Source organism: Scyliorhinus canicula, chromosome 12, assembly GCF_902713615.1.
Source record: "Scyliorhinus canicula chromosome 12, sScyCan1.1, whole genome shotgun sequence".
In the NCBI taxonomy this organism is placed as follows: Eukaryota; Metazoa; Chordata; class Chondrichthyes; order Carcharhiniformes; family Scyliorhinidae; genus Scyliorhinus; species Scyliorhinus canicula.
In genome coordinates this window covers 4,718,461-4,741,951 of record NC_052157.1, presented here as the reverse complement: position 1 = coordinate 4,741,951, position 23,491 = coordinate 4,718,461, and the positions used below count along the sequence as shown (strand labels likewise).

Sequence of the window (23,491 nt, the reverse complement as noted above, 5' to 3'; positions counted from 1 at the left end):
TTCACAGTAACTTTCTGTGTGGCTGTTCATCAGAGCCACGGCGCCAATAAAAATCTCCCAACGCGGGAGCGCGTAACGCTTCCATCGAACATCACCCAGACTGCTGAGCTCCGTCTGCCTTGCTGCACTGGCTCTCCGTAGTGGTTCAGGGCACAGTGGGTTTTCTATTCAACACGAATTGGGAACGCGACTGGGTGCTTTTTTTCCTTTTACCATCGTTCAATGTGTATCATCATTTAGCTTTTTATGGAGAATAAACTGTTCAGCAATGAGTGAGTGGCGACGTGTTGTAGGCACCAACATGGCTGGATTGTAATGGATATCAGCCGGGCATCGAGAGATGGAATCACTGGCAAGGGATAGAGGAGCGAGACCGGAAGTGAGATGATTGAGCATTGGGATGGTGGAATTACTTTGTTATTCAGCAGCTCTGCCAGGAGCAGGAGATTGAAGGACAGTTGGAGGAATGTATGAGATCATCGCTATTTATTTTCCTTCCTTTAAGCTCCTCTGCGTCAGACATATTCCCCAGTTAACCAATGACCCATCTAGATCTCTGACACACCCTCTCTGCAACTGACTGCTGGATACGGATCCAATGGATTCATTATTTACCTTCCCCCTCCCTTAATATGGAAAAGATGCAGACCGGAACCCACAGAATCCTGACGCAACGCTAATTATCTTTAACAGTAACTGAAAACTAAATTCTTAAATAAGCCATCTCCATAGTTAGCCAATACCAGGATAGGAAATGCCTTCCTGGTCGCTGGGTCATATTCCTGGAGCTCCTTCCCTAACAGCACTGTGGGTCTACCTACTACACCACATGGACCTCGCCGGTCAGGAAATTGACTCACCGGCACCTTCTCAAGGGGAATTAGGGATGGGCAATACACATCACAACCTTGACAGCAACAGCCACTTTCTTAGATTGAAATGTAAAAAGGGCGGCTCGGTGGCGCAGTGGTTAGCACTGCTGCCTCACAGCGCCGAGGATCCGGGTTTGATCCCGGCCCTCGGTCACTGTCCCATTCTCCACGTGTCTGCGTGGGTCTCACCCCCACAACCCAAAGATGTGCAGGCTAGGTGGATTGGCCACGCTAAATTGCCCCTTAATTGGAAAAAAAGAATTGGGTGCTCTAAATTTTTTTTTAAAGGCAGAGAGAATCACTGTGGGCATCACCCGGCTGGCATCGTGAGAGTGTTATGGAATACAGTGAATTTGAGTTTTAAACAATAATGCACTAACACTGTTCATCGTGTTAACTGATGGTTCACAGGTTTACATAAGAACTAGGAGTAGGAGTAGGCCATCTGGCCCCTCGAGCCTGCTCCGCCATTCAATGAGATCATGGCTGATCTTTTAGTGGACTCAGCTCCACATACCCGCCCGCTCACCGTAACCTTTTATTCCTTTACTGTTCAAAAAACCATCTACCTTTGCCTTTAAAACATTTAATGAAGGAGCCTCAACTGCTTCACTGGGCAAGGAATTCCACAGATTCACCACCCTTTGGGTGAAGAAGTTCCTCCTCAACTCAGTCCTAAATCTGCTCCCCCTTATTTTGAGGCTATGCCCCCTAGTTCTAGTTTCACCCGCCAGTGGAAACAACCTGCCCGCATCTATCCTATCTATTCCCTTCATAATTTTATGTTTCTGTAAGATCCTCCCTCATTCTTCTAAATTCCAATGAGTATAGTCCCAGTCTACTTAGTTTCTCCTCATAATCCAATCCTCTCAACTCCGGAATCAACCTAGTGAATCTCCTCTGTATCCCCTCCAGCGCCAGTACTTTCTTAAGTAAGGAGACCAAAACTACACAATACTCCAGGTGTGACCTCACCAGCTCCTTAAATAGCTGCAACATAACCTCCCTGCTTTTAAACTCCAAACCTCTGGCAATGAAAACAGCATTCAATTTACCTTCTTAATTACCTGCTGCACCTGCAAACCAACTTTTTGCAATTCATGCACAAGGACACCCAGGTCCCACTGCACAGCAGCACGCTGCAATATTTTGCCATTTAAATAATAGTCCATTTTGCTGTTACTCCTACCAAAATGGATGACCTGACATTTACCAATATTGAACTCCATCTGCCAGACCCTTGCCCACTCACATGAACTATCTGTATCCCTCTGCAGACTTTCAGTGTCCTCTGCACACTTGGCCCTACCACTCATCTTAGTGTCATCTGTGAACTTTGACACATTACACTTGGTCCCCAACTCCAGATTATCTATGTAAATTGTAAACAATTGTGTACCAAACACTGATCCCTGAGGCACACCACTAGCCACTGATCGCCAACCAGAAAACCATCCCCACTCTTTGCTTTGTGTCAGTTAACCAATCCTCTATCCATGCTAATGCATTACCCAGAATGCCATTAGCCTATATCTTATGCAGCAGCCTTTTGTGTGGCACCTTGTCCAATGCCTTCTGGAAATCCAGATACACCACATCCACAGGTTCCCCGTTGCCCTCGTAATGCCCTCAAAGAGGTCAACTGCATTAGTCAATCATGAGCTGCCTTTCATGGACCCATGCTGCGCCTGCCCAATGGGATCGATTAGTAATCACTCACGTTGAGATTGTTACTAATCTTCTTTGGGAGATGAATTAAGGCTGGCTCACTGGAACTCATTGAACGAGTCTTTGTGGGTAAAATCAAGAGTTTGGCAGAATGCTTCCCCAGTGCAAATATACAACTAAAGTGTAGGTTAGCAACTGGTATGGTGTATAAAAAGCTTCCACACATGGGCTGAATCTGCTGTCTCACGCTGGACAATTTTTTGAAAAATTATTTTTTTGGGATGTGGGTGCCACCAGCATTTGTTGCCCATCTTTAATTGTCCCTGAACTGAGTGGCTATTTCAGAGGGCATTGGGGGCACATGTAGTCCAGACCGGGTAAGGAGGTCCGATTTCCTTCCCTGAAGGTGATTCGAGAATCGGGTGGGTTTCTCCAACAATCGATGATAGTTTTGTGGTCACCGTGATTGAAACTAGCTTTTGATTGCAGACTTATTTGAACCTATGTCGTTCAAACATTAGTCCGGGCCCCTGGATTACTAAACATTACCCACTGCAGCACCGCCTCCCTCTCTACGGGTTGTGGGCTCCATGTGCAGCCTTGTGTGATGGTCTCCTGACTACACCTAACCGCAGAATGACAGAAAAGCACCAAGAATAACAACAATCTGCATTCACATGAGCTGGTTTAGCTCAGTGGGCTAGACAGCTGGTTTGTGATGCAGAACAAGGCCAGCAGCGCGGGTTTAATTCCCGTACCAGCTGAGAATTCTGAATTCTCCCTCAGTGTACCCAAACAGGTGCCGGAATGTGGTGACTAGGGGATTTTCACAGTAACTTCACTGCAGTGTTAATGTAAGCCGACTTAAGAACATAAGAACATAAGAACTAGGAGCAGGAGTAGGCCATCTGGCCCCTCGAGCCTGCTCCGCCATTCAATTAGATCATGGCTGATCTTTTGTGGACTCAGCTCCACTTTCCGGCCCAAACACCATAACCCTGAATCCCTTTATTCTTCAAAAAATAAAACTTGTGACAATAACAAAGATTATTTATTCATATGGCACCTTTAATGTGATAAACTGTCCCAAGAAGCATACGAAACAAAATATAACACGGAACCACATAAGAAGATATTAGATGAAGATGATGAAACTTGTTGAAAAAGGAAGGTTTAAGACGTTTTTCAAAGGAAGAGGATGGGTTTAGGGAGGAAGCCCGGAGGTTAGGGGTCCAGACAGCTAAGGACACAGTCACCAGCGATGGAGCGATTAACATCAGGGATACGCAAGCGGCCACAATTGGAGGACACCCATATTCTGGAGGATTTTGGGAGCGGAGGAGTTGACAGAGAGGAGGGCAAGGTCATCAAGCGATTTGAAAACATCGAGTACGGGTTCAGATCAGCTCTCAGATTTGGAAAGTGCCGGATTGTTCCTCATCTATTAATACATTTTTGTGTGACGCACATTTCCAGGCGGAGGTTTTGTGCCAGAATCACTTGGGAACAAGGTGCCTGTGGTACAGAATTGATTCAGTGTTTCTAGTTTACAAAGTTCCTGAGTCAGCTGTTTACTGTGCAAGGCTCCATCCATCACACTCAACAGGCTGACACTTCCTGACTCGCTTTAACACTGCGTTTGGTGGAAAGGCATAAACAGCTGACTGAAGAAAAGTGGTGTCAGTCATAGAATCCCTACAGTGTAGAAGAAGGCCATTCGGCCCATCAAGTCTCCACTGACTCACAGAAAGAACACCCTACCCCCAACCTATCGCCAGAACCCAGTAACCCCACCTAAGCCTTTGGACACTAAGGGGGAGCTTAACACGGCCAATCCACCCAACCTGCACATCTTTGGACTGTGGGAGGAAACCGGAGCGCCCGGAGGAAACCCACGCAAACACGGGGAGAACGTACAAACTCCAGACAGACAGTCACCCGAGGCTGGAATTGGACCCAGGTCCCTGGTGCTGTGAGGCAGCAGTGCTAACCACTGTGCCACCTTTGAAGTAGCATCACAGTGAAGATGAAGAAATAATTTCTTGGGGTGGAGAGTTTCGGCAAGACCACCCATGTACCAAACATACGCTTGAATTTAAACACACTAAACAGGTGTGCCATAGAGAACATCCTATCCGGCTGCATCACAGTTGGTATGGCAACTGCTCGGCCCAAGATCGCAAGAAACTGCAGAGTGTGGTGAACTCAGCCCAACGCATCACACAAGCTTGCCAAAAGAACTAGGAGCAGGAGTAGGCCATCTGGCCCCTCGAGCCTGCTCCGCCATTCAATGAGATCATGGCTGATCTTTTGTGGACTCAGCTCCACTTTCTGGCCCGAACACCATAACCCTTAATCCCTTTATTCTTCAAAAAACTATCTATCTTTATCTTGAAAACATTTAATGAAGGAGCCTTAACTGCTTCACTGGGCAGAGAATTCCATAGATTCACAACCCTTTGGGTGAAGAAATTCCTCCCGAGCTCAGTCCTAAATCTACTTCCCCTTATTTTGAGGCTATGTCCCTGCTTTCACCCACCAGTGGAAACAACCTGCCCGCATCTATCCTATCTATTCCCTTCATAATTTTATATGTTTCTGTAAGATCCCCCCCCCCCCCCCCCCCCCGCATCCTTCTAAATTCCAACAAGTACAGCCCCAGTCTACTCAACCTCTCCTCATAATCCAATCCTATTGATTCTGTCTGCACCTCCCGCTGCCTCAGGAAGGCAGGCAGCATTATCAGCGACCCCTCCCACACAGGCATTGCCTTCTTCCAGATCCTTCCATCAGGCAGAAGGTACAGAAGTCTGAAGACTCGCAATTCCAGACATAAGAACAGCTTCTTCCCCCACAGCTACAAGACTCCTCGACGACTCCCCCTCGGACTGATCTGTTCCCTGTAAGAGCCCTATTCACGATGCCCTATGCTGCTCTTGCTCATGTATTTGCTTTGTTTGGCCCCTTGTTCCGCACTGTAACCAATCACTGTTTGTCGATGTCAATGTACTCCGCCAATTATTCTTTTTGTCCACTATGTACCCACTGTGTACGTTCCCGTGGCCGCAGATAAATACTTTTCACTGTACTTCGGTACATGTGACAATAAATATCAATCAATCAATCAACATTACACCCTCACTGAAAACAATCACAGTGTTACTCAGTGAATGACTATGGATTATAAATGTCCCAACTTTTATTAAGTATCGCTGAGATTTTGGGAATTTCCCTCATGCTCAGTTTTCCTGCTTTCCTGTTCCGAATGGCCTGAGTTACCACATGGAACAGGAGTTCTCCAAGTGGACGTTAGTCACAAATGAGCATAGACTGGGAGAATTTGCTTGCTATTCGACCCCGTTGGGGGAAGGGGTTGGTGGTCAGAGCTCAGCCCTATCGCCTCTGAGTTCATTGTTTGTCGGTTCAAGACCCATTCACGAAATCTAGGCTAACACTCCCAGGGAATGCCGCACTGTCAGAGGTGCTGTTTTCAGATAAGAGATTAAACCAAAGCCATTTCTTCCCTTATATGTGAACACAAACAATCCCGAGGCACTGTTTTAAAGAAGAGTAATGAAGTTCTCCCTGATGTCCGGAGCCAACATCAATAAAACAATTTACCTGATCCTAATCTCGCTGCTGTGTGAGGGATCTTGCTGTGCGCAAATGGGCTGCTGCGTTTCCTACGTAACAGCAGTGAAATTAAATTAAATGAAAATCGCTTATTGTCACGAGCAGGCTTCAATGAAGTTACTGTGAAAAGCCCCTAGTCGCCACATTCCAGCACCTGTTCGGGGAGGCCGGTATGGGAATCGAACCGTGCTGCTGGCCTGCCTGGGTCTGCTTTAAAAGCCAGCGATTTAGCCCAGTGTGCTAAACCAGCCCCGAGTGACTGCATCCCAAGAGTATTTCACGGCTGGTGAAGCACTCTGGCACATCCTGAGGTTGTGAAAGATGATATAGAAATGCAAACTCCTCCCTTCCTTCCCTGGCCCACAGTCACACTTTCCAGCAGGGATTTCTGCCCCATGGTTTAGTCCGGGAATTCTGTTGGATTCATTCTTCTCCCTGATTCAGGAGTTCTAAGGTTCATTGTTGGGTCTCTGGTACAACGTAGCTAAGATCAGTTAAGTGAGCACAGACGTACACTACAGTCAGGCCACAGGGAGCTTGTACGACCCAGAGAGACACGTGGAGAAGGGCAATGACAAACTGAGCTATTGGTCTTTTGAAAGATTGAATTCACGCCCTGTAAATCTCATGGATCCAAAAGAACAGGGAGGAATTTATTTCAGGGAATATCATAAAGGATGGGGGCAGCACGGTGGGGTAGTGGTTAGCACTGCTGCCTCATGGTGCCGAGGACCCGAGTTTGATCCCAGCCCAGGGTCACTGTCCGTGTGGAGTTTGCACATTCTCCCCGTGCCTGCGTGGGTCTCACCCCCACAACTCAAAAATGTGCAGGGTAGGCGGATCGGCCACGCTAAATTGCCCCTGAATTGGGAAAAAAAGGAATTGGGTACTCGAGATTTATTCTTTTTTAAAGAATGTTATAAAGGATTTGCTCATTATCCCTATTAGTCATTGAGTATATTCTTTTTTTAAATAACTTTAGAGTACCCAATTCATTTTTTTTCTATCGAGGGGAAATTTAGCATGGCCAATCCATCTACCCTGCACATCTTTGGGTTGTGGGGGTGAGACCCACGCAGACACGGGGAGAATGTGCAAACACCACAAGGACAGTGACCCAGAGTCGGGATCGAACATGGGGCCTCGGCGCCGTGAGGCAGCAGTGCTAACCACTGCAACACAGCGTTGCCCCGAGGCAGCAGTGCTAGCCACTGCGCCACTGTGCTGCCCTGTCCTTCAGTATATTCAAGACAGAGATGGGTAGATTTTTGGACACTGAGTGAATCAAGGGATATGTGGATAGTGAAGGGAAGTGGATTTCAGATTGAAGATTAACCTCGGTCAGACTGGAGGGATCTAATAGCCTTATTTGGGGAAATAATATACAGCGTTTCTTGAAAAGAAATGTTTAGAGTTTGCAATCCTGGACCTTAAAGAAAAGGTAAACGTCACCCTTCTGTTCTCCCAGGAATCGGTAACTAGATTACCTTCTATTTTCTGCTGTCTCGGTTTCCCGATGCTCCAGTGACCTTGGCTACACCTTTAGTTGCGCACATCAAGCCAGGGAACTGGCAGTGGTGCGATATTTCTGCACGGGACACAAATAACTTCCCTTGCAGCAGATGGCAGCCGTATGAAGGGTCATGAAAGCTGGGCCTCGGCATTAACCCTTACAGTCCCGGCTGAGTGTCTAGCAGGCTGAGGTGCTCACAATGGGGACAAAGGAACAGCAAGAGGCAGTTAATCCCCTCAGGTCTGTTCCACCATTCGGTAAAATCACAGCTGATTGGTATCTCATTCATCTGCCTGCCTTGGTTCTGGAACCATTAATACCCTCATCCAGCCAACATCTATCACATTCACTTTTCACATCTCCAGTTAACCTCCAACCTGAAGTGTTTTTGGGGCGGGAATCCCAGAGCTGAGGTCCGAGGCAGCTGGGAGCGTGGCCGGTATTGAAGGAGTGGTGAAGATTGGGGATGCCAGATTTGGAGGAAAGCAGAGATCTCGGAGGGTTGGAGGGCTGCTGGAGGAGGTTACAGAGGAAGGGAGAGGTAAGGCCATGGAGGGATTGGAAAACAAGGTTGAACATTTTAAAATCGAGGCTTGTTGCTGGACTGAGCGTAAAGGAGATGAGTGATGACAGGGCTGATGGGGGAATGGGATTGATGATGAGGTAGGACACAGACAACAGAATTTTGGATGAGTTCAAGTTTACAGATGGTACAAGATGGGAGGCCAGTGAATAACAGAAAACATAGCAGATTACAACAGTTTAAAAGCTTTATCTATACCTATGTGTTACTAAATTAAATAAGCATTTAGACAAAGCCTTTTCACCAATTCTCCTGTTAATAGCAAACCTCTGTTATTGCCTGTGTTGGGAGATTCTTCCAGACCCGAGGTTCTACTTTGAAAGCTCAAAAGACCATCCTGTCCTTTGATATTCAAATAGGATTATAGGAGAACAAATGTTTATCTTTCACAGATTGCAGGAGTCTCCAAAATGTCCAAGGATTGAAATCACCAAATTGAGTAATGATACCACTCGATCAGCCAATGAGTGTGAAGTGGGAGGGCCGAAGGGCCTGTTCCTGTGCTGTATTGGGGTGGGGATTCAGAGTCGACAGTCTATTTTACAGCAGAGTCTATTTAAAAGGAGTGCATGGACTACAGCACGGAGAACTCATTATCAAAACTACAGCAACTTCTCCTGACAAACAGGCTTATTGTTCCAGTGAAATACAGTGGGCGGGATTCTCCGATTTCTGACGCCGATATCGTAATCGGTGTCGGCAAGCGGAGAATCCATTTTTACGACCAAATTGATGACGGCGCCTGTTTTACGCAGGTTGTGCATGCTCTGGCCTCGCCGCACGCCGTTGGGACGGCCTCAGGACGTCACCTGAAGGCCCTTCTCCGATTCCGCCCCCGATGGCCAAGTTCTCAGCGTGTAGTCTCAGCGGTCGGCAACCCGGCGTGGCGGCTGCGGACTGCGTCCAGCGCCGCCACAGTCGAGGGAGGGAGCCGTGCCGTTGGCTGGGGGGCGGCCTTCTGCGATGGCTGGGGTTGGCCAGGGGGTGTCCAGGGGGTAACTATCTGGCAGTCTGGTCCGCGCATGGTTGGCGCCATGTTGTACGGCGCGACGGCTGAAGGTCATTGCCATGCCCGTGCGCGGCCACCCACCCGGCAATTCTCCAGCCATTTATTTCATGAAAGGCCGATCGTTTTTTACCCGGCGTAAGACGCCACGTATCCTCCGGACATTGCCCCAAAACTGGAGAATCCAGCCCATAATATAAATGATGTGCGTGAGATCAATCTCAGTCGCTTACAGCGTGTGATTGACAGGGAAATTAACCAGCTGTCACCACTCTGTCTGGGAATAATGGGATCAGAGTCTGTAGCCTGCTTGCTGTGTGCGGATTAATCACTATTACCATGACTGACACTAAAAATTATTATTTAGCAAAGTCAAAGATGCTCTCAATGGAAAGAGGTTTAATCACAGAATGGAGGAGAGAACATCAGCTTCCTTCAAATACAAAATGATTTATGTGGGACCCAGCACTTTATCTCAATATTTTAAACCTCACAGTAAAACCAACAGCATGAGCTGAATATTTCCTCCCCATTTTGCATATGAATAGTACCTTTGAAGTAACCTTTTCCTTCGCAAACACCAATGCCCATCTGTACAGTCCCGGCAAAGCAAGTCAATATTTAATAGCTAAGAAGCTCAGTCACAGCTCGTTTGGATATTAAAATACATTAACTCTAATGGTTTCAATTATTTATCACAGATTACTGGATCATAGGAGCCAAATCATCTGAGTCTCAAATCCATGTGGATGTTTCGGGCAGTGATCAGCTGCAGGAATCCAGGCCGATTATTTTTAATAATTGGCTTAGAGAGTTGAAGTTAATAAGCATTTATTGCTGTGCCTTCTGAAGCAGGCGTAAAGCTCCACATAGTCCAGGGATTGAATGAGGGACATGAGTATCTGGGTGTGTGTCCGCGTGTGTGTCTGTGTCTTTGTATGTCTGTGTGTGTGTGTATGCGTGTGTCTCTCTCGCTGTGTCTGTGCCTCTGTGTGTGTGTGTCTCTTTGTCTGTGTGTATGTGTCTGTGCATGTGTCTGTGCCTCTGTGTCTGTCTGTGCGTGTGCGTCTCTGTGCGTGTGTCTGTGTCCTTGTGTCTGTGCCTCTGTGTCTGTCTGTGCGTGTGCGTCTCTGTGCGTGTGTCTGTGCCTTTGTGTCTGTCTGTGCGTGTGCGTGTCTGTGCGTGTGTCTGTGCCTCTGTGTCTGTCTGTGCGTGTGCGTCTCTGTGCGTGTGTCTGTGCCTCTGTGTGTCTGTGCGTGTGCGTCTCTGTGCGTGTGTCTGTGCCTCTGTGTGTCTCTTGTGACCTTGTGAACAGCTAAAATGAAGGGCTGTACAATCCTGTTCACTCCAACTACAGTGGTTCAAAATGAAATCATGTGTGTTGCATTGATAATTATCAAGACTGTGGAAAATAGACAACATCTAACACATTGGTCGCTATCCACCCAAATGGGGATAGAGTCCCGTAGGGAGCGGGATTAGCCGGGTGTTTCCTGGTGCTCGAAGTGCCGGGAAAAGCCTCGCTATCTAACGGCCATCTGGGTAGGTCGGGGACCTCAGTGGGGACTCCCCGACGAGGCTACACTTAACCCCATTTTCTGCACTGAGGAACTTCGCGCGCCGAATCTCCGCAGTGCAGGAGGTTTTGGTGGCCATGCCAAGTTTGCTGAGTAGGTGGCCTCTTCCCCGACGGTGACATATAGAAATCTTCGAAGACGAAGCCCAACAGTAAGACAGCTCAGGAAGGTAGCCCATCGAGGAAGGGGAAGGAGGTAAGATGGCCGCCATGTCCATTACACTACACAAGTTACCATGGTGATGGCGTAGGAGCTGGAAACATTCGGCAAACAGATGGACAAGCAGTTTGAGCGGCAGGGCCAGTTTGCCTCACTGGAAGCGGAGTTGCTGCTGGTGGCAGAGAGTAATAAAGGCCTGAGTTTCCAGGTGGAGGATCTGGAGAATAGGTCAAGGTAGCGAGACCTCAAGTTGGGGCTGCCGGAGGGTAATGGAGGGCTCGAAGCCGAGCAAGTATTTTGCTCAAAATGTTTTTCCGACTGGTGGGGCGGGATGGTGGCTCATTCAGCCTTGGCTTTTGGCTGAGGGCCTGATGTGCCCTATCCAGCTCCAAAAGGGCAAATACTTCATTGGTGAGAGACCAACAACAAGGTTGATCACCTGGAATGTGCGGATCTTGGGGGAGGGGGGGGTTGCCTGTGAAGAGGACAAGGGTTTTTCCCCATTAAAGGGTGTGGGCAGGTGTTCCTGTAAGAAACTTACCTGCGAGTGCGGGGGCACGGGGGGAGGGGGAGAGGGCGGGGGGGGGGGGGGGGGGAGGGGGGGGCGGTGGCCCTTCCAGTTAGCAGGAGGGTTAATTTTTTTTAAAATAATCTTTATTAGTGTCACAGATAGGCTTTTATTAACACTGCAATGACGTTACTGTGAAAATCCCCTAGTCGCCACATTCCGGCGCCTGTTCGGGTACACAGAGGGAGAATTCAGAATGTCTAATTCACCTAACAAGGTCGTCTTTCGAGACTTGTGGGAGGAAACCGGAGCACCCGGAGGAATCCCACGCAGACACGGGGAGAACGTGCAGACTCCGCATAGACGGGAATCGAACCTGGTACCATGGAGCCCCGTTAGTTTTCAGGCGCGGACCGTGGAGGCTGATCATGTGGGGGTTTGTTACGTGATTGTAACAGGTTGATTGGAGGGAGAGCTGTGGTGCTGGTGAATGTGTGCGCCCCAAATTGGGACGATGACACGTTTGTGAAACGGTGGTTGGCTGCTATTCTGGAATTAGATTCCCACCAACTGATTTTAGGAGATTTTAATTGCATTTTGGGTCCAAAGTTGGACCGCTCTGAGCCTAGATTGCCAGTCCCTGGAGGCGATGGGGGAGGGGGGTGGGGGGGGGGATCCTTGGTGGTTTATGCACGGGGGGGGGGGGGGGGGGGGGGCAAGGAATTTTCATTTTTTTTGCCAATGCACAAGATGTATTCAATGATGGATTTCTTTGTAATGGGTAGGACCCTGCTCCCTGGGGTGAAGCGGGGAGTATTCAGCGTTGGTTATCTCTGACCACGGACCACATTTGGTTGACCTGAAGTTGGAGGCGGGGTGGGCACAGAGTATGGGTCGGAGGCTGGGACATTGGACCTGTATCGGATCTTGGGTTTTGCGCAAAGATCTCTGGGGCCATCAAGGACTATATCGAACGGGATGGTCTTGTCAGCTACAGTGTGAAAGGCATTAAAAGTGGTGATGAGTGGGAGTGGGGAGATAATCTCGAATAAATCACACATGGACAGGGAAGGCAGGATGGAATGTCAGGGTGTGGTGGATGAGACTCTGGGTGGAGATAGGGAGTAGATGGTACACACGGCTGGCGTGTGTGTCAGTGATGGAGGGAGTGAATATTTGTGGAAGGGGGAGCAATCAAGAAGGCTGTTTTGTTCTGGATGGTGTCGAGTTTCTTGAGTGTTGTTGGAGCTGCACTCATCCAGGCAAGTGGAGAGTATTCCATCACACTCCTGACTTGTGCATTGTGGATGATGGACAGGCTTTGAGGATTCAGGAGGTGAGTTACTTGCTGCAGGATTCCCAGCCTCTGACCTGCTCTGGTAGCCACAGTATTAATGTGGCTGGGTCCAGTTCAGGTTCTGATCAATGGTGACCCCCAGGATATTGACAGGGGGGGATTCAGCAATGGTAATGCCAATGAATGTCATGGGGAGATGGTTAGATCCTCTCTTGTTGGATATTGTCATTGCCTGGCACTTGTGTGGCGTGCATGTTACTTGCCACCTACCCAAGTCTGAATCTTGTCCAGGTCTTGCTGCTTTGGATATGAACTGCTTCAGTATCTGTGGGATCACAAAGGTGCTGAACATTGTACAATGAATATTCCTACTTCTGATCTTATGATGGAGGGAAGGTAATTGATGAAGCAGCTGTTGATGGTTGGGCCGAGGGCACTACCCTGAGGAACTCCTGTAGTGATGTCCTTGGTTTGAAATGATCTACAACCACCTTCCTTGACTCCAACCAGTGGAGAGTTTCCCCCTGATTTCCATTGACGCAGTTTTGCTAGGGCTCCTTGATGCCATACTCAGTAAAATACTGTCAAGGGCAGTCACTCTCACCTCACCTCTGGCATTCAGCTCTTTTGTCCATGTTTGAACCAGGATTGTAACGAGGTCAGGACCCTGATGGAACCCAAGCTGAGCGTCCATGAGCAGGTTATTGCTGAGTAAATGCTGTTTGATAGCACTGTTGATGACTCCTTCCATCATTTTAGTGATGATAGAGAGACTGATGGAGCAGTAATTGGCTAGGTTGGATTCATCCTGTTTCTTGTGTACAGGACACATCTGGGAAAGCTTCCATTTCCACATGGATGCCAGTGTTGTAGCTGTACTGGAACAGTCCCCCACCCAGAGGACATTCTGTGCCCTTGCCACCCTCAGTGCTTCCTCTAAAGTGATGTTCAACATGAAGGAATATTGATTCATCAGCTGATGGTGGCCGGTACGTGGTAATCAGCAGGAGGTTTCCTTGCCCATGTTTAACCTGAAGCCACGATACTTCATGGGGTCCAGAGTCCATGTTGAGGACTCCCAGGGCAATTCCCCCTGACTGTATACCACTGTGCCGCCATCTCTGCTAGGTACATACCCAGGAATGGTGATGGTGGTGTCTGGGATATTATCTGGAAGATATGATTCCGTGACTATGTCAGACTGTTCCTTGACAGCTCTCCCACTTGTGGCACAAGCCCTCAACTGTTAGTACGGTAAAATTTGCAGGGTCAGCAGGACTGAATATCATTGTCGTTTCTGGTACCGAGGTCGATGTGTGGTCTGTCTCGTTTAATCCCTTTTAGACTTTGTAGGGGTTTGATACACCTGATTGGCTGGTTAGGTTACAGCTAAGAGCCAACCATATTTCATGAAAGGAAGTACCAAAGTTTTCTGATACCCCAATCAGCTTGTTTCTCTTTGTTTAACTTCGTAAAATGGTGCGTCATTGATCGCCATGTCCCAGAATTGAGTCGGAAAATTGATCCAATCTGAGTTGTTCATACCCATTGTACCCACGCTGAATCCATTCACCCGGATTGATCCTCAACATGCCTCACCCTAACTACTTCTAATAGTTCCACTCCTGCTGTTCTCCAACATTTGACACACCGCTCAATGTTCATCATCAAGACTTGCACCCAAAGTGCTGCCTTGTGCAAGATACCGGAGTATGTCCACACGCTGGGGAACTCTCTGACTGTAACTGGAGGGCAAGGGAAGGTTTTATAAAGTGAATAAATCTCTGATATAGACTTGCATGGAAATGCTGTGCTGTGTTCAATCATCCGAATCTCTCCCCTGAATAACTGCCTCAGAACTCCTCAACCCCCATCTGTTATCCTCTGCGAATGCACCATTTACATCTGTCACAGCCAGGCAGTATTGCCCAGGACTTGAATCTCAGCTTCACCTGGGGGCTGCTGGCCTGTGCCAGGGAAAGTGCCATTTGGTTTAAAGCTGTGGCTCTGCGCTGGGCTGGGAAGTAGGGATTGGAACATCGTTGGGAGCAATGTTGTTGCAGCTGCAGAGGAACCAAAACATTAAGACCACAGCCGCTGGTTAGTGAAGCAGAATTGCTCAAATGTTGTGTTTTTGAATCGGAGAACTTTCTGAAATTTACTTTCTAGGCTTCCTTTGAGAAGATTGCAATGGGTTTCAGGAGTTTCAAATATGAAATATATATTGCACATATGCAAATTCAAAAACGATCACAATTTCACACACATAAAACAGCTCAAGCACCCCCTCCAGAGACTTTCTAGCGTATTGCAGGTAGCATCGCCAACACACACAAATATACTCACACATTCATACACAGATACACATTCTTACACATATACATGTGCACATACAATACACACACACACCCGAATAAATCGGCACATATGTATATGCAGACACACAGATATACTCATGCATGTACAAAGACACCGACACACACATACATATGCTCACACTCTGACACACAAATATTCATACTCACATGCATGCATTAAAACCAGGAATTAGCCGGCGGTTGTTTTAGAAAATGTTAAATTGTGAAAATTACAAATGCTTCAATAAAATATTTTCCCAAAAAAATCAGGAATCAGATCGGGCCAATCAGGTCAATTACTAGAATTCATGAGGTTTACAGCATGAATCTGACAATGAAGTTTCCTGTTACATTACCCAGTGCTAAAATCTGAGCTAAAAGCAGAATGTCGGAGAGCCCCCATTAGCCTTTCTCACTCACTGAATCATGTGTTGCAGTTATTTGGAACTTCCAGCCAGAAATCCAGGATTTATTTTCTAATTTATACCAAAGTCCATTTCTCATCCTTCCAGTTTTTAAAGTCTTTCCACATCAGAGAAAGCCAAAACATGCTCCCATTTGGTCATTTAGCTGCCTGCTGTTTACCGTGTTACTGGTGGGAGAGTGTAGCACAGTGGAAGGATATTGTTAAACTAGAAAGAGTGCAGAAAAGATTTACGAGGATGCTACCGGGACTTGATGGTCTGAGCTACAAGGAGAGGCTGGACAGGCTGGGAATTTTTTCCCTGCAGCGTAGGAGGCTTAGGGGTGATCTTATAAGGTCTATAAAATAATGAGAACATCGATAAGATAGACAGTCGACATGTTTTCCCAAAGGTAGGGAAGTCTAGAACTAGAGGGCATAGGTTTAAGGTGAGATGCCGTAAACATCTATGAGCACTGCTGCCCCACGGCACCAGGGACCCGGGTTCGATTCTGGCCTTGGGTCACTGTCTGTGCGGAGTCTGCACGTTCTCCCCGTGTCTGCGTGGGTTTCCTCCGGGTGCTCCGGTTTCCTCCCACAGTCTAAAAATGTGCCGGTTAGGTGGACTGGCCATGATAAATTGCCCCTTAGTTTGTGTGTGTGTGAGAGAGAGAGGGAGAGAATGTGTCTATGCTTGATGCGCTGTCATCCTCTCAAGTTATAAGCCCCTGGCAACAGAGTGACGACTTGTTCCAGGAATAATTTACTACAGCCACAGACAGAAGTCTGCACTGTCTGGGTGTGGGTGGGAGAGTGATTGCATTCACCTCTGTAACAAGATGGAATTCCGAGGTCTTTCAGTCTGAAACACTTCCAGACATTGAGGTATGCAAGGTTGCAATGTAAGTGACCGTATTAAATCACATCACATTTACTCTGTGCGTACAACTTATAGAATTCTGTGCCTTTTATTTGTCCCTGTAACCTGCAAACATTATTTGAACTGAATTAACCCAATTCCATGTTACCCTTGACGGAGCAGGAGACAAGATCACACTTGTTTATTAAGGGGAGTCATGTTTGTGAATTGTGATCAACTCTTTGCTTAACCAGGCAATGCCAGATAACATCTTTCTTGCATCTCATCGCCAATTCTCTCTGTCTTTCAGGCTTAGAGTCGCTACGAGACAGCGCCCACTCCACCCCAGTGCGCTCCACCTCACACACGGATGCTTTCGGTACCCGTATCCCAGGCAAGATCTCCTCTGCCGTGGGCAGTGAATCGACATCCGTGATCGCAGACGAGCTTTACAGCCCAGCCAACAGCGTCCTGCCCACCCCCGTGTCTGACCCCAGCCTGGAACCAATCCTCCCTCGGCAAACGAATGGCAACACCAGCAGCGGTGGCATCGAGGAGAAGGACTGCGACACTGGCACGCCAGCAGATCCCGAGGAGCCAGCCAGAGGGGCTAGTGCCTTATCTGAAGGTGTCAATGACAGGGCCGAGAGGGAACAGGTGAATACATTTGTTTTAAGTGTGGTCCGTTTGCTGCTTGTGACAGTTGGCCTTCTCTTTGCCTTGCTTCTGCTCCTGATAGGGCTCACAGAGTCAGATATTGACGTTGCTTTTTTACGTGATATACGACAGACGCCTGAGTTTGAACAGTTCCATTATGAATACTTTTGTCCCCTCAGGCGATGGTTTGCCTGCAAGGTGCGGTACCTGCTAAACCTTCTCATTGACACCTGACATCACTCAACCTGAGCTAGCGGCCCAGGGACATTGAGGAGACAAGATGGCATCAAGTATGCAACAGTCTGGGCTCCCCTTCTCCCCTCTCTCTGTGTGGCACCATCGGGCATGCAAAGCCACCTTTAATGGAGGAAATCAACCACTGTTGGGAGACTTTGTGAATCATCAAGATTTCAAGCAGGAATTTTAAACAAGGAAATCTACATTCAACACCCTACCCTTCCATCCATAACCAATATGAAGTTCTTGAGACTGTTGTGCTATATAAAGTCTGTTAGAATAAGTGATTAACTATTAGTAGCCCCCAGGAACCGAGTAACAAAGTGTGGAGTTTTGTTATTGTGACGTTGAAGAGGTGACCTGTCTCCTGACTTTAATCAAAGTAGCGAGGCTATCCCCTGATATTAATATGAGTAACAACCTGAACCTCCATGTTTAAATATATCCAGTATTCTGGTTTAGTGAAGTGAGATTTTCCCTCAGAATTGTTAGACTTTTAATGTTTGTTAATCATTTCCTTGTAATATTTTAACAATTTGACAAAAAAAAAACTTATTTTGTTTATTGACCGCTTTACAGCTTTCGTGGGACATCCTTAAAAATCCCCGGGTAGTTTTTTTTCCCACACAGACTAGAGCAATATACCTGCAACAAACAAACAAACAAACAAACAAACAAAAAGAGGCTATAAATGGAAGCATTGTTTGAGAATTTAGACTGTTCAACTGGTTTTTAAGATTGGAATAAAGAGAAGGCAGGGAGCATTGACGAGTACGTTTTATTGTGTCCGCGTTTCCCAAGATGGGATTTGGAGGACGTCACTAGGCAACAGTGAGCTGTAATCCGAGAGCGTGGACATCACAGGTGCCTCAAGGATCTGTGAGCCGTGAGGATGCAGCAAGCTAACATAATAATCTTTATTGTCACTAGTAGGCTGACATTAACGCTGCAGTGAAGTTACTGTGAAAAGCCCCTAGTCGCCACATTCTGGCGCCTGTTCGGGTCACAGAGGGAGAATTCAGAATGTCCAATTCACCTAACAAGCGCGTCTTTCGGGATTCCTCCCCTCTCCCCTCCCCTCCTCCCCTCCTCCCCTCTCCCCTCTCCCCTCCCCTTCCCCTCCTCCCCTCCCCTTCCCCTCCTCCCCTCCCCTTCCCTCCCCTACCCCCTCCCCATCCTCTCCCCTCCCCCTCCCCTTCACTCTCCCCCCCTCCGCCCTCTCCCTCCCCTTCCCCCTCTTCCTCCCCTTCCCCCTCTTCCTCCCCCCTCCCTCCCCATCCCCCTCTTCCTCCCCCTCCCTCCCCATCCCCCCTTCCTCCCCTCCCCTCCTCTCCCTCCCCTTCCTCCCCTCTCCCCCCACCTCCTCCCCTCTCCCCCCCACCTCCTCCCCTCTCCCCCCCACCTCCTCCCCTCTCCCCCCACACCTCCTCCCCTCTTCCCCCCACACCTCCTCCCCTCTTCCCCCACACCTCCTCCCCTCTTCCCCCCACCTCCTCCCCTCTCCCCCCACACCTCCTCCCCTCTCCCCCCACCTCCTCCCCTCTCCCCCCACCTCCTCCCCTCTCCCCCCACATCCTCCCCTCTCCCCTCTCCCCCCCACCTCCTCCCCTCTCCCCCCACCTCCTCCCCTCTCCCCCCACCTCCTCCCCTCTCCCCTCTCCCCCCACCTCCTCCCCTCTCCCCCACACCTCCTCCCCTCTTCCCCCCACCTCCTCCCCTCTTCCCCTCTCCCCCCACCTCCTCCCCCCACCTCCTCCCCTCTCCCCCACCTCCTCCCCTCTCCCCCCACCTCCCCCCCTCTCCCCCCACCTCCTCCCCTCTCCCCCCCACACCTCCTCCCCTCTCCCCCCCACCTCCTCCCCTCTTCCCCTCCACCTCCTCCCCTCTTCACCCCCACCTCCTCCCCTCTTCCCCCCCCCACCTCCTCCCCTCTCCCCCCCCTCCTCCCCTCTTCCCCCCCCCCACCTCCTCCCCTCTCCCCCCCCCCTCCTCCCCTCTCCCCCCCCCCTCCCCTCTCCCCCCCCCCCCCCACCTCCTCCCCTCTTCCCCCCCACCTCCTCCCCTCTCCCCCCCACCTCCTCCCCTCTCCCCCCCACCTCCTCCCCTCTCCCCCCCACCTCCTCCCCTCTCCCCCCCACCTCCTCCCCTCTCCCCACCTCCTCCCCTCTCCCCCCCACCTCCTCCCCTCTCCCCACCTCCTCCCCTCTCCCCCCCACCTCCTCCCCTCTCCCCACATCCTCCCCTCTCCCCCCCACCTCCTCCCCTCTCCCCCCACCTCCTCCCCTCTCCCCCCCACACCTCCTCCCCTCTTCCCCCCCCCCACCTCCTCCCCTCTCCCCCACCCACCTCCTCCTCTCTCCCCCACCCACCTCCTCCCCTCTCCCCCCCCACCTCCTCCCCTCTCCCCCACCCACCTCCTCCCCTCTCCCCCCCACCTCCTCCCCTCTCCCCCACCCACCTCCTCCCCCCCCCACCTACCTCCTCCCCCCCCACCTCCTCCCCTCTCCCCCCCACCTCCTCCCCCCCCCCCCTCCTCCCCTCTCCCCCCCCCACCCTCCTCCCCCCCCCCCACCTCCTCCCCTCTCCCCCCCCCACTCCTCCCCTCTCCCCCCCACCTCCTCCCCTCTCCCCCCCCACCTCCTCCCCTCTCCCCCCCACCTCCTCCCCTCTCCCCCACCCACCTCCTCCCCTCTCCCCCCCACCTCCTCCCCTCTCCCCCCCCACCTCCTCCCCTCTCCCCCCACCCACCTCCTCCCCTCTCCCCACATCCTCCCCTCTCCCCACATCCTCCCCTCTCCCCACATCCTCCCCTCTCCCCCACCCACCTCCTCCCCTCTCCCCCACCCACCTCCTCCCCTCTCCCCCCCCCACCTCCTCCCCTCTCCCCCCCCACCTCCTCCCCTCTCCCCCCCCCCACCTCCTCCCCTCTCCCCCCCCCACCTCCTCCCCTCTCCCCCCCCCACCTCCTCCCCTCTCCCCCCCCACCTCCTCCCCTCTCCCCCCCCACCTCCTCCCCTCTCCCCCCCCCACCTCCTCCCCTCTCCCCCCCCACCTCCTCCCCTCTCCCCCCCCACCTCCTCCCCTCTCCCCCCCCACCTCCTCCCCTCTCCCCCACCCCCACCCCCCTCCTCCACTCTCCCCCACCCCCACCCACCTCCTCCCCTACCCCCCCCACCTCCTCCCCTCTCCCCCACCCACCTCCTCCCCTCTCCCCCCACCTCCTCCCCTCTCCCCCCCCACCTCCTCCCCTCCTCCCCCCCACCTCCTCCCCTCTCCCCCCCCACCTCCTCCCCTCTCCCCCCCCACCTCCTCCCCTCTCCCCCCCTACCCCCCCCCCCCACCACCCCCCCCCCCCCCCCACACACACTCCCCCTCCCCTCGAGATGTTCCTCTCACCCTTTCTCAACTAACTCCCACAATAGACATTGCGCTGGCAAAAGAGAGAATGAAAAGATCATTTATTTAAAGGCCGAGAAAGATAAAGTGTCAGGGAAAAGGTGCACTTGCCTCGTGTACAGATATGTACTGTGTGTGTGTGGGGCCAGGAAGATTCTGCTTTCGATAACAACAGTCGGTACAGAGGATTAGGATTCACAAGCCTGTCGGGCAGCAAAGATCTGGGAGTCGCTAACCTGTTTTTTTATTTAAATATAAAGTTAATTAGCAATTATATTTGTGCCAAAACAAAACAAGCAATTTTCTTGCTTCTACTTTTTACATTTGAAGCAAGAATCTCTTCACTTTCTGTGAAATGAGTGAGGTAATATTGCCTCAAACCCACAACATATCCCCCTCCTCCCATTCAGATGGTGCTTGGCCTGAGGTTGGAGCCATCAGGATAGGCTGGACAAGCTGGGGCTTTCCCTGGAGAAGGTTGACACCTACATTAATAAAGGTCTTTAAAATAAGGAGTTGGATAGGGTTGATAGTGAGACAGGTCATCAAGAGAGGTAACTGCTAATAAAATCCAACAGGGAATTCAGGATAAACTTCTTTACCATAAGACATAGGAGCAGAATTAGGCCACTCGGCCCATCGAGTCTGCTCCGCCATTCAATCATGGCTGATATTTTCTCATCCCCATTCTCCTGCCTTCTCCCTATAACCTCTGATCCCCTTATTAATCAAGAACCTATCCATCTCTGTCTTAAAGACACTCAGTGATTTGGCCTCCACAGCCTTCTGCGGCAAAGATTTCCACAGATTCACCACGCTCTGGCTGAAGAAATTCCTCCTCATCTCTGTTTTAAAGGATCGTCCCTTTGGTCTGACATGGTGTCCTCTGCTTCTAGTTTTTCCTACAAGTGGAAACATCCTCTCCACGTCCACTCTATCCAGGCCTCTTAGTATGCTGTAACTTTCAAAAAGATAACCCCTCATCCTTCTAAACTCCAACAAGTACAGACCCAGAGTCCTCAACCGTTCCTCATGACAAGTTCTTCATTCCAGGTTTCATTCTTGTGAACCTCTTCTGGACCCTTTCCAAGGCCCCAGCACATCCTTCCTTAGATACGGGGCCCAAAACTGCTCACAATGGGGTCTGACCAGAGCCGTATACAGCCTCAGAAGTGCATCACTGATCTTGTATTCTCGCCCTCTCGACATGAATGCTGACATTGCATTTGCCTTCCTAACTGCCGACTGAACCTAAACGTTAACCTGAAGAGAATCTTGAACAAGGACTCCCAAGTCCCTTTGTGCTTCTGCTTTCCTCAGCATTTCCACATTTAGAAAATAGCCTATGCCTCCATTCCTCCTTCCAAAGTGCATAACCTCACACTTTTCCACATTTTATTTCAACTGCCACCTCTTTGCCCACTCTTCTAGCCTGCCCTCGGCTCATTTATTTTGATCCCATTTAATTTTAACTGACTTTTACCATTTCTTTCTTTCTTTGCATATATTTACCCCCCCCCCCCCACCATCTTATCCACCTTTACTTTTTTTTTTTAAATAATTTTTATTCAAGATTTTCAACAACAAATTTTCTCCCCACGGTTAAAGTAAACAAGGTGTAAATTTACACAGAAACAGAATATCCCCCCCCCCCCCCCCCCCCCGATACAACGTAATAAATTAATAACGAGCAACAATACAAGGAAGAAAAACATAACAAGCACACCGTCGCAAAAACAAACCCCCTTAACAGCCCCCCCCCCCCCCCCCCCCAGGTTGCTGCAGAGACTGACCACCCCTCTAATCTTTCATCAGGAAATCGAGAAAGGGCTGCCATCGCTGGAAGAACCCCTGTACCGACCCCCTCAGGGCAAACTTAACCTTCTCCAGCCTGATGAACCCAGGCCATGTCCAGGCCTCCGAGCTTCGCGTCTCTCCACTGTAACAGAATCTTGCACCGGGCTATTAGAGACGCAAAGGCCAGGGTACCGGCCTCTCTCGCCTCCTGCACTCCCGGCTCCAATGCTACCCCAAAGATGGCGAGCCCCCGGCCCGGCTCCAGCCTGGAACCGACCACCCTGGACAAAGCCCCCGCCACCCCCTTCCAAAACCCATCCAACGCCGGACACGCCCAAAACATGTGCGTGTGGTTCGCCGGGCCTCCCGAGCACCTCCCACACCTGTCCTCCCCCCCCCCCCCAACAACGAACCGGCTCATCCTGGCCCCTGTCATGTGCGCCCTGTGCAGCACCTTCAGCTGAATTAAGCTGAGCCGTGAGCAAGAAGAGGACGAATTCACCCTCCCCAGGGCGTCCGCCCACATCCCATCCTCAATCTCTTCCCCTAGCTCCTCCTCCCACTTCGCATTCAGCTCCTCCACCGAGACCTCCTGCTCCTCTTCCTGCATCAACTGATAAATCGCCGAGATCCTCCCCTCACCAACCCACGACCCCGAGAGCACCCTATCCTGAACCCCCCTTGGCGGCAGCCGCGGAAACTCCGCCACCTGTTGCTTAACAAACGCCCTAATCTACATATACCTGAAAGCATTCCCAGGGGGGAGGCCCCACTTCCCCTCCAACTCCTCTAAAGTCGCAAACTTCCCATCGAGGAAAAGGTCCCCCATCCGCCCTATGCCAACTCAAAAACCCACCATCCATTCTCCCTGGTGCAAACCGGTGATTGCCCTGTATCGGGGCCCACACTGAGGCCTTCCCTTCCCCCCTATGCCGCCTCCACTGCCCCCAAATTTTGAGGGACGCCGCC

General features: G+C 50.4%; 1 protein-coding gene across 3 annotated transcripts in view; it reads left to right on the top strand.

Moving 5' to 3' along the window:
• The window catches only part of LOC119974428 (FERM domain-containing protein 5-like), a 336,354-nt gene extending 318,474 nt beyond the window's left edge, over positions 1-17,880 (top strand). For 2 of the 3 annotated variants that reach the window (XM_038813295.1, XM_038813297.1), the window contains exon 14: positions 16,746-17,880. In XM_038813295.1, coding sequence (XP_038669223.1) covers positions 16,746-17,326 — 581 coding nt within the window. In that variant the 3' untranslated portion in view covers positions 17,327-17,880. The remainder of the gene's footprint in view (positions 1-16,745) is intronic. The other variant, XM_038813296.1, reaches the window with a different exon arrangement.
• The last annotated feature ends 5,611 nt before the right edge of the window (positions 17,881-23,491 follow it).